The sequence below is a fragment of the Phyllobates terribilis genome, unplaced genomic scaffold (assembly GCF_046119375.1).
Source record: "Phyllobates terribilis strain yellow unplaced genomic scaffold, ASM4611937v1 Scaffold_3__8_contigs__length_932513732, whole genome shotgun sequence".
NCBI lineage: Eukaryota > Metazoa > Chordata > Amphibia > Anura > Dendrobatidae > Phyllobates > Phyllobates terribilis.
In genome coordinates, this window is record NW_027362763.1 from 412,809,020 (window position 1) to 412,821,825 (window position 12,806).

Consider the following 12,806-nt stretch of genomic DNA (forward strand, 5'->3'; position numbering starts at 1 on the left):
CTGACAGCCAGCTCTGCACACACATGCTGTACACACATTGTAGAGCAGGCTGTCAGTCAAAGTGCTGGGGAGTAATTATAGCTGCGCTATTGAGCAGTGTCTATAAATGCCCCCTGCACTGCCTTTGTGACTGAAAGTGAGTGGGTACATGGAGGATGTAACTTCATTTTCACCCTACAAGAATACACAAAAGTACCAAATAATGCATGTAAGAAATAAGTGGGTATCCTAAACTGAAAAGACCTACAAAAAATGGATAGCCACAAAAATAACTATAAATATAATTTGATTGACATATACAATTATTAAAAAACTACATTTAACACACGGGGAGTGTTACATAGAAGAAAGTTCATGGAAAATGTTTCAGATATGGTTATAGTATATATAGTCAGTGTTGCACTCTATATAATAAATTGAAAAGATTAAATAGAATATAGTCAAATGCCAGTAAAATATGTTCATCCAAAAACTAAAATATAGCATGACTAAATAATAAACACCAGAATTCAATGCAAATGTCAAATAATAATATACCATTAATGCAAAAGATAGAAACTGCCCAGACAATTAAGACCATAGGACACCAATGTACGTTTCGCCTTGGCTTTCTCGAGCCTTGGCTTCTTTCTTCTATGTAACACTCCCAGTCCCCATGTTTTAAATGTAATTTTTTAATATTTCTATGTCAATAAAATTGCTGTTATGATTTTTGTGTGTGTCCAATTTTTGTAGGTCTTTTCATTTTCACCCTGTAGCCATGCTTCCAGTAAGGTAGGCATGATTTTAACGCCATTTTCCTGCAGATTAACCTGATATCTGCAGGTTAAACGCATTTCTGGACTTGACAGGTCCCTTTTAGACCCAACAGAGCGTTACAACAAATAATCAGTAAAATCTGTATAGGGAAACCCATGTTCTCGGCTTGGTTGTTTTTGCGAACAAACCTCTACTGATCAGACTTCATAGGATATAAAGCCATTACTGTTATCCAGGTAATTTCAGTATAGATCTTCTATTACAGGCAGAAAAATTAAAAATGTATAGAAGCAGTTTAGAAGATGTTGTGAAAGAGTATGGAAGAATTCAACAAGAGATTCCTGAGAAATTTGCAGCATTGTTCTCTGTTCATCTGGAGCAAGTAAATCATCAGTTCCAGCCAGGCTTGTCTACTTTATCATGGAGTAGTGTGAACATAGAGGGATTCCTCCACCAGACCAGTGCTGCTGTGAAGCGGTAAATGCTTATTAGGGTCTAGCAGGCCTCTCACAAAATAGACCCCTTGACCAGCCCCACAAAGCTTGATGTAAATTGGGCCTTGAGATTTTCATGGGTCAAAGTAAAAAAAAAAAAGTATATAGTGTATATTTTTATTATTATATATATTGTCTGTTTGTTGCTTTCCATGATGGCTAATCAATGCTGAATCTGTTGTCACTATATATGGTAAATGCTTCTGTAAAATTCCTTTAACCTGGCATCTAATGACCAAACAGAAGCCACGAATTCTGAAGTAAAACAACCATAGTAGGATATTTGGCTTTCTTACTTAAAGCATTTTATTTTTACATGGCAGTGTTGTTTTACGACTTCAGCATCTATCAGGCCCAGGCTTGGACTGGCCCACCGGAGAATAGGTATATCCCCTGGTGGGCCACTGTAAAAGAGTGGGCAATACACATCTACAAAAGCAGTGCTAATTCACTTGATTTCCAATTCACAGACAAAATCAGCTTCTAATCATTCATTAAACAAAGCTCCCAGTTTATAATTATTATATAGAAGCATAAGTACATTTGTGTACTAAGAGCAGGTTACTTTTGTGTGTAACACTATGCTGGGCCACCAGAATCAAATTTATAGGCCCTTGCTGTCCCTGTCTGACACTGATTAGGTCCCACTTATGCAAGAATAAATATATTTTTTTATTTAATAAATCTTTGTTTATTTCCAAGAAACATTATGTCTGCTGTTTTCATGATGAGGTTTACAGTATAATTTACAAGAGGACAGTTAATAACAACAATTTACAACCTTGATTTGGAATGCTGTATAGTCACCACAAACTGCTTTTCCACCTGATATTACAGATTGATAGATTTGAAAGAGAATCTGTCAGTAGGATCAAGTTTCCTAAGCCGTCTACATGGTCATGCAGATCATAGGAAGTTGAGTAAAATGATACCTTGATATCTGCGATCTGATGTTTTATTACAGAGAAATCCACATTTTTTAAATATGTAGATGAGCTGTTAAGGTCTATATCCTGGACATAGATCTCTCTGAGAATCTGCCTCCAGAGCACATTTTAAATGAAAGGGGGCGTTACCTGTGTGAGACATGTAGTTCAGGAGAGTAGACTGTCAGTCATTACATGTCTCACTTTGGTAACTCCCCCTTTCATTTAATATGTGCTCTTGAGGCAGATTCTCAGGGAGATTTAAACTTTCTTGCTAAAAAAAAAATCTCACATATCATCTACATTTTCCTTTATTTCATAGGCTGCAAGCTATTGTTACTAAAGTAAGAGAAATCAAAGAGCTGATTATTGAAAAGACCCTTGAAGAGATCTCCTATTTTGATATGATTCCAATGGATGAAATTACAAGTGCACCAAAAGTACAGTATTGCAAACTGTTCATAACCTGTTCACAATGGCTGCAACAATACATCTTGTTAAAAGAGGTCTCCACTAAATATATTTCTCGCTTATCCACAGGATAATTAATAAATTGATAAATGTAGGAGTGATAGTATTTCTATGCTGCGACCCCCCCTGATCTAAAAGATGGGGTCCCAAAGTCCCCTGTGTGAAAGAAGCTGTAAGGCATATGTCCTATCACCTCTCCATTCATTGTCCATCAAAATATATACAGCACTCTGTCAATTCTATAGACAGTGAATGGAGCATTGGTTCCATACGCTCACCACCGCTCCATTCACAATGGGACCCACATTCTTGACATCAGTCGGGTTCCTGTAGTCAATCTCCAGCATTTACACTTTTATTGCTTATCCTGTTGCATGTATTTAGTGGGAAACCTCCTTTAAAGTGTAACTACTACGGAAATGTTTTATTCATGACATATACATGAAATGTGTTGATTTGTATAACCCTTTCACCCTCAGGCGATTTTCCGTTTTTTTCTTTTTCTTTCTTTCTTCCCCTTTTTCCAAGAGTGGCCATAATTTTTTTCCATCAATAAAGCCGTATGAGGGCTTGTTTTTTGCAGAACGAGTTGTACTTTTGATAAACACTATTCACTTTAGCACATCGTCTACTGGAAAACAGGAAAAATTTCAAAGTGCAGTAAAATTCTACAATAGTTTTTTTGGTTTTTATTTATCACGATCACTATATGGTAAAACTGACTTGGTAATATGATTCTCCTGGTCAGTACGAGTACACAGATACCCAATATGTATAGTTTATTTTTTATTAAAGTGGTGAAAAAAAATAAAATACATTTTTTGAAAACATTTTTTTGCTTTTGTCACCATTTTCCGAGATTCGTAGCGTTTTTATTTTTTGGGATATGAGGCTGTGTGGTGACTTATTTTTTGCGACCTGAGCTCACATTTTTATTGATACTATTTTGGTGTAGATATTATGTTTTCATTGCCTCTTACTGCATTCTATTGCAATGTTGCAGCTGCCAAAAAAACGTAATGGAGTTTTTCTTTTTCGTTACATTGATTAACAATCAGATTCATTTATTTTATATTTTTATAGATTGGACATTTCTGAATGCTGCAATATCAAATATGTGTTTTTTTGTATTGTTTTATTTTCAATGGCGCAAAAGGGGGGAGATTTGAACTTTAAAAATTAAAAAAAAATAATAAAACGCTAAAAACTTTATTTTTACTGAATTTGATAGTCCCCTTAGGGGATGTAAAGCAGCGATCGTCCGATCACTTATGCTATACATAGCCGTGCAACAGCACTGCTATGAATAGCACGAATCATGATCTCCTAAGAATGCCGGCCAAGGGCCAGCGTTCACAGGAGAATCGTAAACACAAGCCAGGTTCATCTGCAGACTCCGACTGTCATGACAACCCATTAGCACCCCGCAGTCATGTCACAGGTGCGCCGATGGGAGCGTGGAATGATGCGCTCCCTGCCGGCACGTGTTACATTTAACAGGTTAACAGCTGCAGGCGGAGCAGCACTCCATCCATGGCTGGTAGAAGCACATGACAGCTGATTAAATCAGCCGTCATGTGCCAGGAAAGATGTGGGCTCGGCGGGCAAGCCCGCATCAGAGGCGGGGACAAGACATATGACGTAAATATACGTGTGACGCTCACAAGCCCTGCCTTGGGAAGATGGGGTACTCGGAGCCGGGTCCGACGTTGAGAACGGGGATGCAGTCGTGGCCTGGACCCGTTCCGTGCCCAGGGCCGTCACATTAAAAATGATATTAGGGCTTTCCGGGTTGAGTGGTAATTGTCGACTACGCCACCTGTGGTGTCTGGTGATGCGCCACCAGCGCCGCTACAGTCCGCTGAGGCCCGATGTCATGGCGGCTAAAGTTCTCGCTGCTCCCCACAGGCGGAGCGCGGCCTCAGGGCAGGCAAGGCAGGATGAAGGGGGTAGTAGTAGCGCGGGGAGTATGGGCACCCGTCGCGTGGTATGGCGCGTAATGAACAGTCCGGAGGCCATAGGGATGAATTTCCAAGGCTTTACTCACAGTTCTCATAAGCAGCGCAAGGCTTCTCCCTGCTCCTCGCGGAGTCCTGCGGCCACCAGGGACGGGGGTCCGACTACCTCCGAGGAAGTCCAGTGTTAGGTAGCATCCCTACACCAGAGTGTTCCTGCACTACAGACTTTACCCCTTCCCGTCTGTGCGTGTGTAGATAGGCCGGGTCTCCCTCTGAGCTCCTCTCAGGTGTAGGGCTCGGGTGGCAATTCCTCTCCATCCGAGGCCCGGCGGGATCCTCAGGGCCTAACCGGGCTTTCCCGTCCTGGACATAGAGTTCGAGGTCGGGTGTCGGGGGCCGGTACCCCTCTCGCAGCCGGAATCCCTCTGAATAGATCAGGTAGGCGAGGACAGGTGGCGTACTCCGCTCCGTCTGCATCCTCCCCGGGACCCATTTGCTAGGGAGCCACACTCTAAAGCTCCCGGGCCTTCTTGATCCTGGTCCTTGGCCGGGTTGAGACATTCCTCGTCTGCAACCTACCTCTCGTCCCATAGATCGGGGTACAAGGGCTGTGTTCCTTGCCGGTGCAGGCCCACACAGGATCTGCACTCCCGGAGGGAAGTCACTTTACACACAGTAGTTTAGACCGCTTGACAGCCCAAGAACCAAGATCAAAGATGGCATACTATTAAATATGAAATTAGAAGTGTAACTAACTGTTCCTCCACCCACACCCACTAACTGGTTCCTACCACTTTGTGTTCCCCAGTCTCCCTGTAACCAGGGGAGCAGCACCTAGTGCATACTAGCTCCCTCTGGTGGAAATGTGGTGTTGAATGCAAAAGGCTAGGTAACTACCATCACACTGGCCTTACCTCAGAGTAGGAACTCCACACTCCATTAAAGAAGTGCAGCATTCCTGTGGTGGCCGAACCCTCAGGGGCGCCACATTCCCCCCTGGTAAAACACAGCACGTCCGCGGGCTGCAAAGGAATAGCACCCAAGAAAATTTCTTTTTATATAACAAGTAAAACTATCATCCCTTTTTGGGAGGCACATTTCTTGTAACGTTGCATAACAGTTATAAAAGTACAAAAAGTGCAAGAGTATAAAATTATAAAAATACAGAGATATAAAAGTGCAAAATTATAAATTAAGACAAGAGACTTTTTGATCAAGACAGCGGACTGCATAAAGGTGACGACGGTCAGTTCAGTAGCAAGAGGGACCTGCCCTAAACCCTCTACGTGGGCCCTGGGGTGGCTGCAGAGCATGAAGATCCGGAGCTGGACCCCACACAAGCCACTCCAGACAGGTTTTGCTTCTGAGGTCTGAGGTAGAAAGTAGGCACGGTTTTGTATAAAACCAATAGGGAGCACCTAAATAGATGCATAACTATTTACAATGCAGTCCGCCGCCTGCCATAGTCCGCAGGGACCAAAGTCTCTATAGGAAAAGGAAAACACACGAAATAGCAGCAATAATTAAACTTCAAACAATAACTACAGCAGCCAGGGCTGCTTTAGACTTGGGGCTCACGTGGAGGGAAGGGCTCATTCCTCCCGACAGAGGCTAGCCGGTCACCTGAGGCTGAGGGCGGGGTGGCGTCACTCCCAGACACTTTGTTGACGTCCAGGGCGTACCACCCACGCTCCCCCTGGTGGCGAGTGAAAGTCACTGTGTCGCTCGGGAAGAGGTTCCGGCCGGGATGTCCCTTCTTAAGGCGCGGCTCGACGTCCCGCCTGCTGACGAACACATCGTCCTGGAACATGGGACACCGGATAAACCCCCACCCCGCCTCATGGTGAAATCGCACAACCTGGCCTTCATACCGGGGACTGGGACGGGTGGCCTCCTCCAGTCGCGCCCGAGTATTTGTAGCCTTGGTCCTCACCTCGAGGCGCTCGCAGCGTTGCTCCCGCCGACGTTGCTCCCGTGCCAGTTGGAAGATCTGGTCGCTGCACCATTGGCTCCTCCTGCGCGCTTCAGATCTGGTCTCCGGCGGGAAGCCCATAAGGTTGCCCCCCTGGTTTTACCAGTCCCACTCCTCAGCCTCGGGCCAGGTTACCGCCGGTGCAGGTAGCGGGGTTAGGACGGGTTGCTGCAAGTCCTCTACCGATGCGGACCAGTCCGGGTTGGAGCCAGTAGCCTCCTCCGCAGCTCCAGGCACCTCCGTTACCGAGCTCTTGTGACAGCGTAAGTCCCCACCAATAGCTGCCGGTTGCAGCTCAGGAGCTAGTGCTTGCTCCCAGGTGACTGCGTAGGGGACTATGTACTCCGCCATGAGGTCCAGGATCGTCTCTGATGGCTCCGCAGCCGGGGCAGAGGTTGCACTCTTACCTGCCGCTCGGTCACCCTCGACTTCGACCTCCGGGCCGACTGGTCCTGGAACCTCCTCTCCTCGACGGCAGTCTCGGATCCACTGCAGCATCTCCGCTTTCCACGCAGCTGTCGCCGCCTCCTGGGCCTCCTTCTGCCTCCTAGCAAGCCCCGGAGCTTCCGAGTGGCGAAACTCTATATCTCCCGGTGTTAATACGCTGCCTCTTCGCTCTCTGCTGGGTGAAGGGCCTGAACCGGGTTCAGTGGTCTCGCTCCCCAGAGGCATCCATGACTGCCTCCGTTGACTGCCAAGCTCCGACTGACATGGCCGCACCTTGTTGCTTTCCTTCTTCTTCCTCCTCTTTCGGGGCGATTCCTGGGCGGCATGCTGACAGGCCCGCCTTCGTTCAGCCCATCCTGTTTGACGGGCATTACCCCGCGGACAGTCTCTGATGGAAGGGGCAGTCCACATTTTTGGCGCCAAGCGGGAGCCCAGCCCACGATGGGAGGTGTACAAAGACAGTCTTTTCACAGCAGTATGGCACCTGTTCTTCTTGGGCGGGCGCCATTTTAAGTGTAAAATGACAGTTCAAGGTGTAAGGCACACAGTGCCCGATAGCAATGGGCACTTTTCTCCTTTGCTGCGGGCACGCAATCCTGCCGACTATGCCAGTGATGTGACGCTCGCAAGCTCTGCCCTGGGAAGATGGGGGATACTCGGAGCCGTGTCAGATGTTAAAGGGATGCAGTCGTGGCCTGGACCCGTTCCGTGCCCAGGGCCGTCACATTGAAAATGATGTTAGGGCTTTCCGGGTTGAGTTGTAATTGTTGACTACGCCACCTGTGGTGTCTGGTGATGCGCCACCAGCACCGCTACAGTCCGCTGAGGCCCGATGTCATGGCGGCTAAAGTTCTCGCTGCTCCCCACAGGCAGAGCGCGGCCTCAGGGCAGGCAAGGCAGGATGAAGGGGGTAGTAGTAGTAGCGCGGAGAGTGCGGGCACCGCGTCGCGTGGTATGGCACGTAATGAACAGTCCGGAGCCCATAGGGATGAATTTCCAAGGCTTTACTCACAGTTCTCATAAGCAGCGCAAGGCTTCTCCCTGCTCCTCGCGGAGTCCTGCGGCCACCAGGGACGGGGGTCCGACTACCTCCGAGGAAGTCCAGTGTTAGGTAGCATCCCTACACCAGAGTGTTCCTGCACTACAGACTTTACCCCTTCTCGTCTGTGCGTGTGTAGATAGGCCGGGTCTCCCTCTGAGCTCCTCTCAGGTGTAGGGCTCGGGTGGCAATTCCTCTCCATCCGAGGCCTGGCGGGATCCTCAGGGCCTAACCGGGCTTTCCCGTCCTGGACATAGAGTACGAGGTCGGGTGTTGGGGGCCGGTACCCCTCTCGCAGCCGGAATCCCTCTGAATAGATCAAGTAGGCGAGGACAGGTGGCGTACTCCGCTCCGTCTGCTTCCTCCCCGGGACCCATTTGCTAGGGAGCCACACTCTAAAGCTCCCGGGCCTTCGTGATCCTGGTCCTTGGCCGGGTTGAGACATTCCTCGTCTGCAACCTACCTCTCGTCCCATAGATCGGGGTACGAGGGCTGTGTCCCTTGCCGGTGCAGGCCCACACAGGATCTGCACTCCCGGAGGGAAGTCACTTTACACACAGTAGTTTAGACCGCTTGACAGCCCAAGAACCAAGATCAAAGATGGCATACTATTAAATATGAAATTAGAAGTGTAACTAACTAACTGTTCCTCCACCCACACCCACTAACTGGTTCCTACCACTTTGTGTTCCCCAGTCTCCCTGTAACCAGGGGAGCAGCACCTAGTGCATATTAGCTCCCTCTGGTGGAAATGTGGTGTTGGATGCAAAAGGCTAGGTAACTACCATCACACTGGCCTTACCTCAGAGGAGGAACATCACACTCCATTAAAGAAGTGCAGCATTCCTGTGGTGGCCGAACCCTCAGGGGCGCCACATACGTCATGTTGTGAAGAGGTTAAAGAAAAATATAGCTTAGAAATATACCCTAGCACATCCATACCATAGTTAATATTCAGAACTACAAAAATGTATGTTTTAAAATATTTAAATTTCAGTAAACTGTGTTTTGTGTGGCAAAAGTGTGTTGCTCATTGATATTGCGATCCAGTGAAGGTTTATTCTCAATGTTTAGTCTCAATATAAAATGTCTTACTTAGCATTTTTTTGTATATTTTGAAAGCACTTTACATGACTGCAGATCAGTGGGAGTCAGTTCCCGAGACCCCACCACTTGCTTAAAAATCGACAGGGAAATGTGCAGCTCGGCAGGCAGGAGCACACATCTCCTACCTGAGCATGAATAAAGCTGCATTTACACTGAAAGAAGATTGTGAATGAGAGTGCTTAAACGCTTGTTTAACAATTATCTTGCCCTGTAAACAGACTGCTGATCACCCAATAAATTAGCAAAATGCTTGTTCATTGATTGAAATGATTTTTTGTGCAGCACAAAAAAATCCTCATTCTCAGCGGTGCATCATCCTGTGTAAACAGGACTTGTACTCCGGAGAACCACGGCAGTCAATGCACACTGAGCGATCTATTACAGATTGCTCAGTGCCCATTGTTTACCTTGGTCTGCCTGTGTCAACAGGCATTTAAACGACTGTCAAGACCTCCGAATGGTAAACCTTTATCAATTGTCGTGCTGTAGATCCTTGTAAACGGACCCTAAAGCCCCCGTCTCACATAGCGAGATCGCTAGCGAGATCGCTGCTGTGTCACTTTTTTGGTGACGCAACAGCGACCTCATCAGCGATGTCGCTATGTGTGACACTTTGCAACGATCAGGCCCCTGCTGTGAGGTCGCTGATCGCTGCAAAGTGTCCTGGACCATTTTTTGGTCGTTGCTCTCCCGCTGGTCAGCACACATCGCTGTGTGTGACCAGGGGGACCAGCGATCAGGCTGGTAACTATGGTAAACATCGGGTTACTAGGGGCACACGCGCTGGTAACCTCCCGCTCACTGTAGCAGAGTGGTAACCATGATAAATAACGGGTTACTAGGAGCGCGTGTGCCCCTAGTAACCCGATGTTTACCATAGTTACCAGCCTGCTCCTGCTTCAGCAGGCTCGTAACCAGGAGCAGGACATCGCGGAAAGATTCTTTCCACGATGTCGCTGCTCCCCTGATCGTTGGTGAGCCTGCCTGTTTGACAGCTCACCAGCGACCACATAGCGACGCAGCAACGATCCCTGACAGGTCGTATCGTTGTCGGGATCGTTGCAGCGTCGCTAAGTGTGACGGGGCCTTAAGAATAGAGTGTGGCTAGAATAGAAAGCTATGACTTGGGTCTCAGAATCCAGACCCCAACCGATCTGCAGGCATGTAAAGTGCCTGCAAAATATACAAAAAATGCATAAAGGTTTAATTACTCTTTAAATATAGGGGTTGTCTGGCTTTAGGGTAGAAGTCTGCCGTCACTCTATGTGACTGCAGACTTGTGAACCCTCACAGTGTCGTGAGTGGCTGACTTGCATACTTCTGGCCACATTCCGACTAGACGTGTCCGGCCTTTTTCAGTACACTTGCATTGAGTGAGGCCACCAACATCTAGTCGGTACCTAACCGCATGTATACAAAACGCGTACTTGCGGTCATACACCCGCCTCCTAGCGCCGGCACCAGAGAATCCACACAGCGTGTAGTGTACCCTCAAGACGGACAACCCCTTTAATGGTTATCAATACTTATTGCAGTTTATTTAGTGATGGACAAGGTACGGTAACGTTTAGGAGCCAGTTAGAACACTCCTGAAACTGACACCACTTTTTCACAGTCCAACAAGTAGATCTCTTGGTATACTGTATTTATCAACCTCTTACATGTGCGAATTACACATTTTACATTATATGTTATATGGTGTTGTCATTTTAAATCATAGACTATTTTTCTTGCTTGGCTATTCTCAATAGAGCGCCAAATGTAAAGGGTTACATTAGTCACAAGCTACTTATATGTCCTGCATTATCTTTTCAGAGTCCTGATGAGTTTTTGCAGCTGATGCAGATTTCCTTGTTAACAAATAAAACCAAGGTACAAACCATGGAATGTCTCATTAAAAAAGGTTATGAAGATATCTTAACAATACTGAAGAAGTTTCAGGTAATGTAAATTATACAATGTACAAGTACCCTAGTACTACATAAGAACCTACATGGATTGGTATATATACCAAACTATCATCTTTGAAGGAAGAACTTCTAGTGGGTGGGATAGATATTTAAAAAATTAACTGCCCCCATAGCACCACATTACACAGAAGCTTAAGGACGGACCTTTAAATTGGCGTACCTTTTGTATGGTGGCCTGGACATGATTTGTCTCCAGCCTACGGTATGTTGAAATATAGAATGCATGACTTTTCCCTACTCTACCTTAGAGTTCTTTATATCTGCTGTTCATTCTGTCTTTTGACATTATGTATTTCTACTAAATGGTGTTCCAGGATACCATTCAAGAAAACAGCAGATCATCTAGCCATATAAGGAATACGTCTTCTAGTTCCCAGGCTAAAAAAGCTTCACGGAAATCTCAAACATTGTCTGTGGTTTTGTCCAGCAAGACACTCCCTGAAGAAATTACCAGTCAAGTCCTAGGTGTGTATCACATTTTCTCATTGTAACTTTTTTATTTTCATATAAATATTTTGTCAGCTCCAAAATTCATACCAAAGAAAGCTCCGCTTCTTGTAGTTAGCTTTGCGCTAAGAAGAACCATACCTTTCCATGAGAAATCCACTTTATAATTTTGTCAAAAACATTTTTAATGTTTATATGTAAATGAGTTGATCATAGGACCATGGATTGGGCCATGTGGTTCAGACCACCTTTCCTCCGATAGCTCCTTCCCCACTGAATTTACAGTAGTGAGCTAACTGGCAAAGCTATAAGAAGAAGGTTGCTGTGGACTACGTTGCCCACACTGCTTTGAGTATTTAATTTGGATATGAACAAAAATATTTTTTTTCTCCAAAACTGTTCATTGGATTTTTAAACTAAAGGTATGGCTATTCTTAGCACAAGGTTTCCTAAAAATACTTGTGCTTATTTTGATTCAGATTTTCTAGCTGACAGACCCTTTTTAAGGGGAACTATTGATAGCCAACAAAAAGATAGACCATCAATATGATTGTCCACACCATTCAACTGTTTAGGGTTTGCATAAGGTTCCCAGCTGTCAACATCCCTGCCAGTCGGCTGTCTGAAGGGGTTGTGGCAATTTCTTTCATTGTTAACCAGGCAAAGCTTCATGCTTAATATTTGGTTCCACACCCTTTGGAATAAATACCTGCAGTCAATAGCTTCCTATAACCATCAACAAGCTTCTTATACCTCACAACTGGAATTTTGGAAAATTCTTCTTTTGCAAACTGCTCTAGGTCTCTCATATTTGAAGGATGCCTTCTCCCAAGATCCGGACTCATTGCTTGCCACTTCAGAACTCTCCAGCATTTTTGTCTATTTCTGGGTGCTTCTTCCAGTATGTTTGGGGTCATTGTCCCGCTGGAAGACCCATGACCTAGGACGCAAACCAAGCTTTCTGACACTGAGACCTAAAATCCTTTGGTAGTTTTCAGATTTCATGATGCCTTGCACACATTCAAGGCACCCAGTGCCAGAGGCAGCAACACAACCCCAAAACATCTTTGAACCTCCACCATATTTGACTGTAGATACTGTCTTCTTTTTTTGTAGGTTTCATTCCATTTGCAGTAAACAGTAGGATTTTGGCTTACTCACATACATTATGGCAAACTGCAGTTTAGCGTTGTTATGTTTCTGTGGCAGCAGTGGG

General features: G+C 45.7%; 1 protein-coding gene across 1 annotated transcript in view; it reads left to right on the plus strand.

The window, feature by feature from the left end:
- LOC141259500 (dynein axonemal heavy chain 5-like) overlaps positions 1-12,806 on the plus strand; it is a 482,742-nt gene that overhangs the window by 112,835 nt on the left and 357,101 nt on the right. Inside the window, exons 19-22 of the mRNA XM_073675609.1 lie at positions 1,025-1,236; positions 2,502-2,619; positions 10,989-11,114; positions 11,458-11,608. Of these exons, the coding sequence (XP_073531710.1) occupies positions 1,025-1,236; positions 2,502-2,619; positions 10,989-11,114; positions 11,458-11,608 (607 nt within the window). The remainder of the gene's footprint in view (positions 1-1,024; positions 1,237-2,501; positions 2,620-10,988; positions 11,115-11,457; positions 11,609-12,806) is intronic.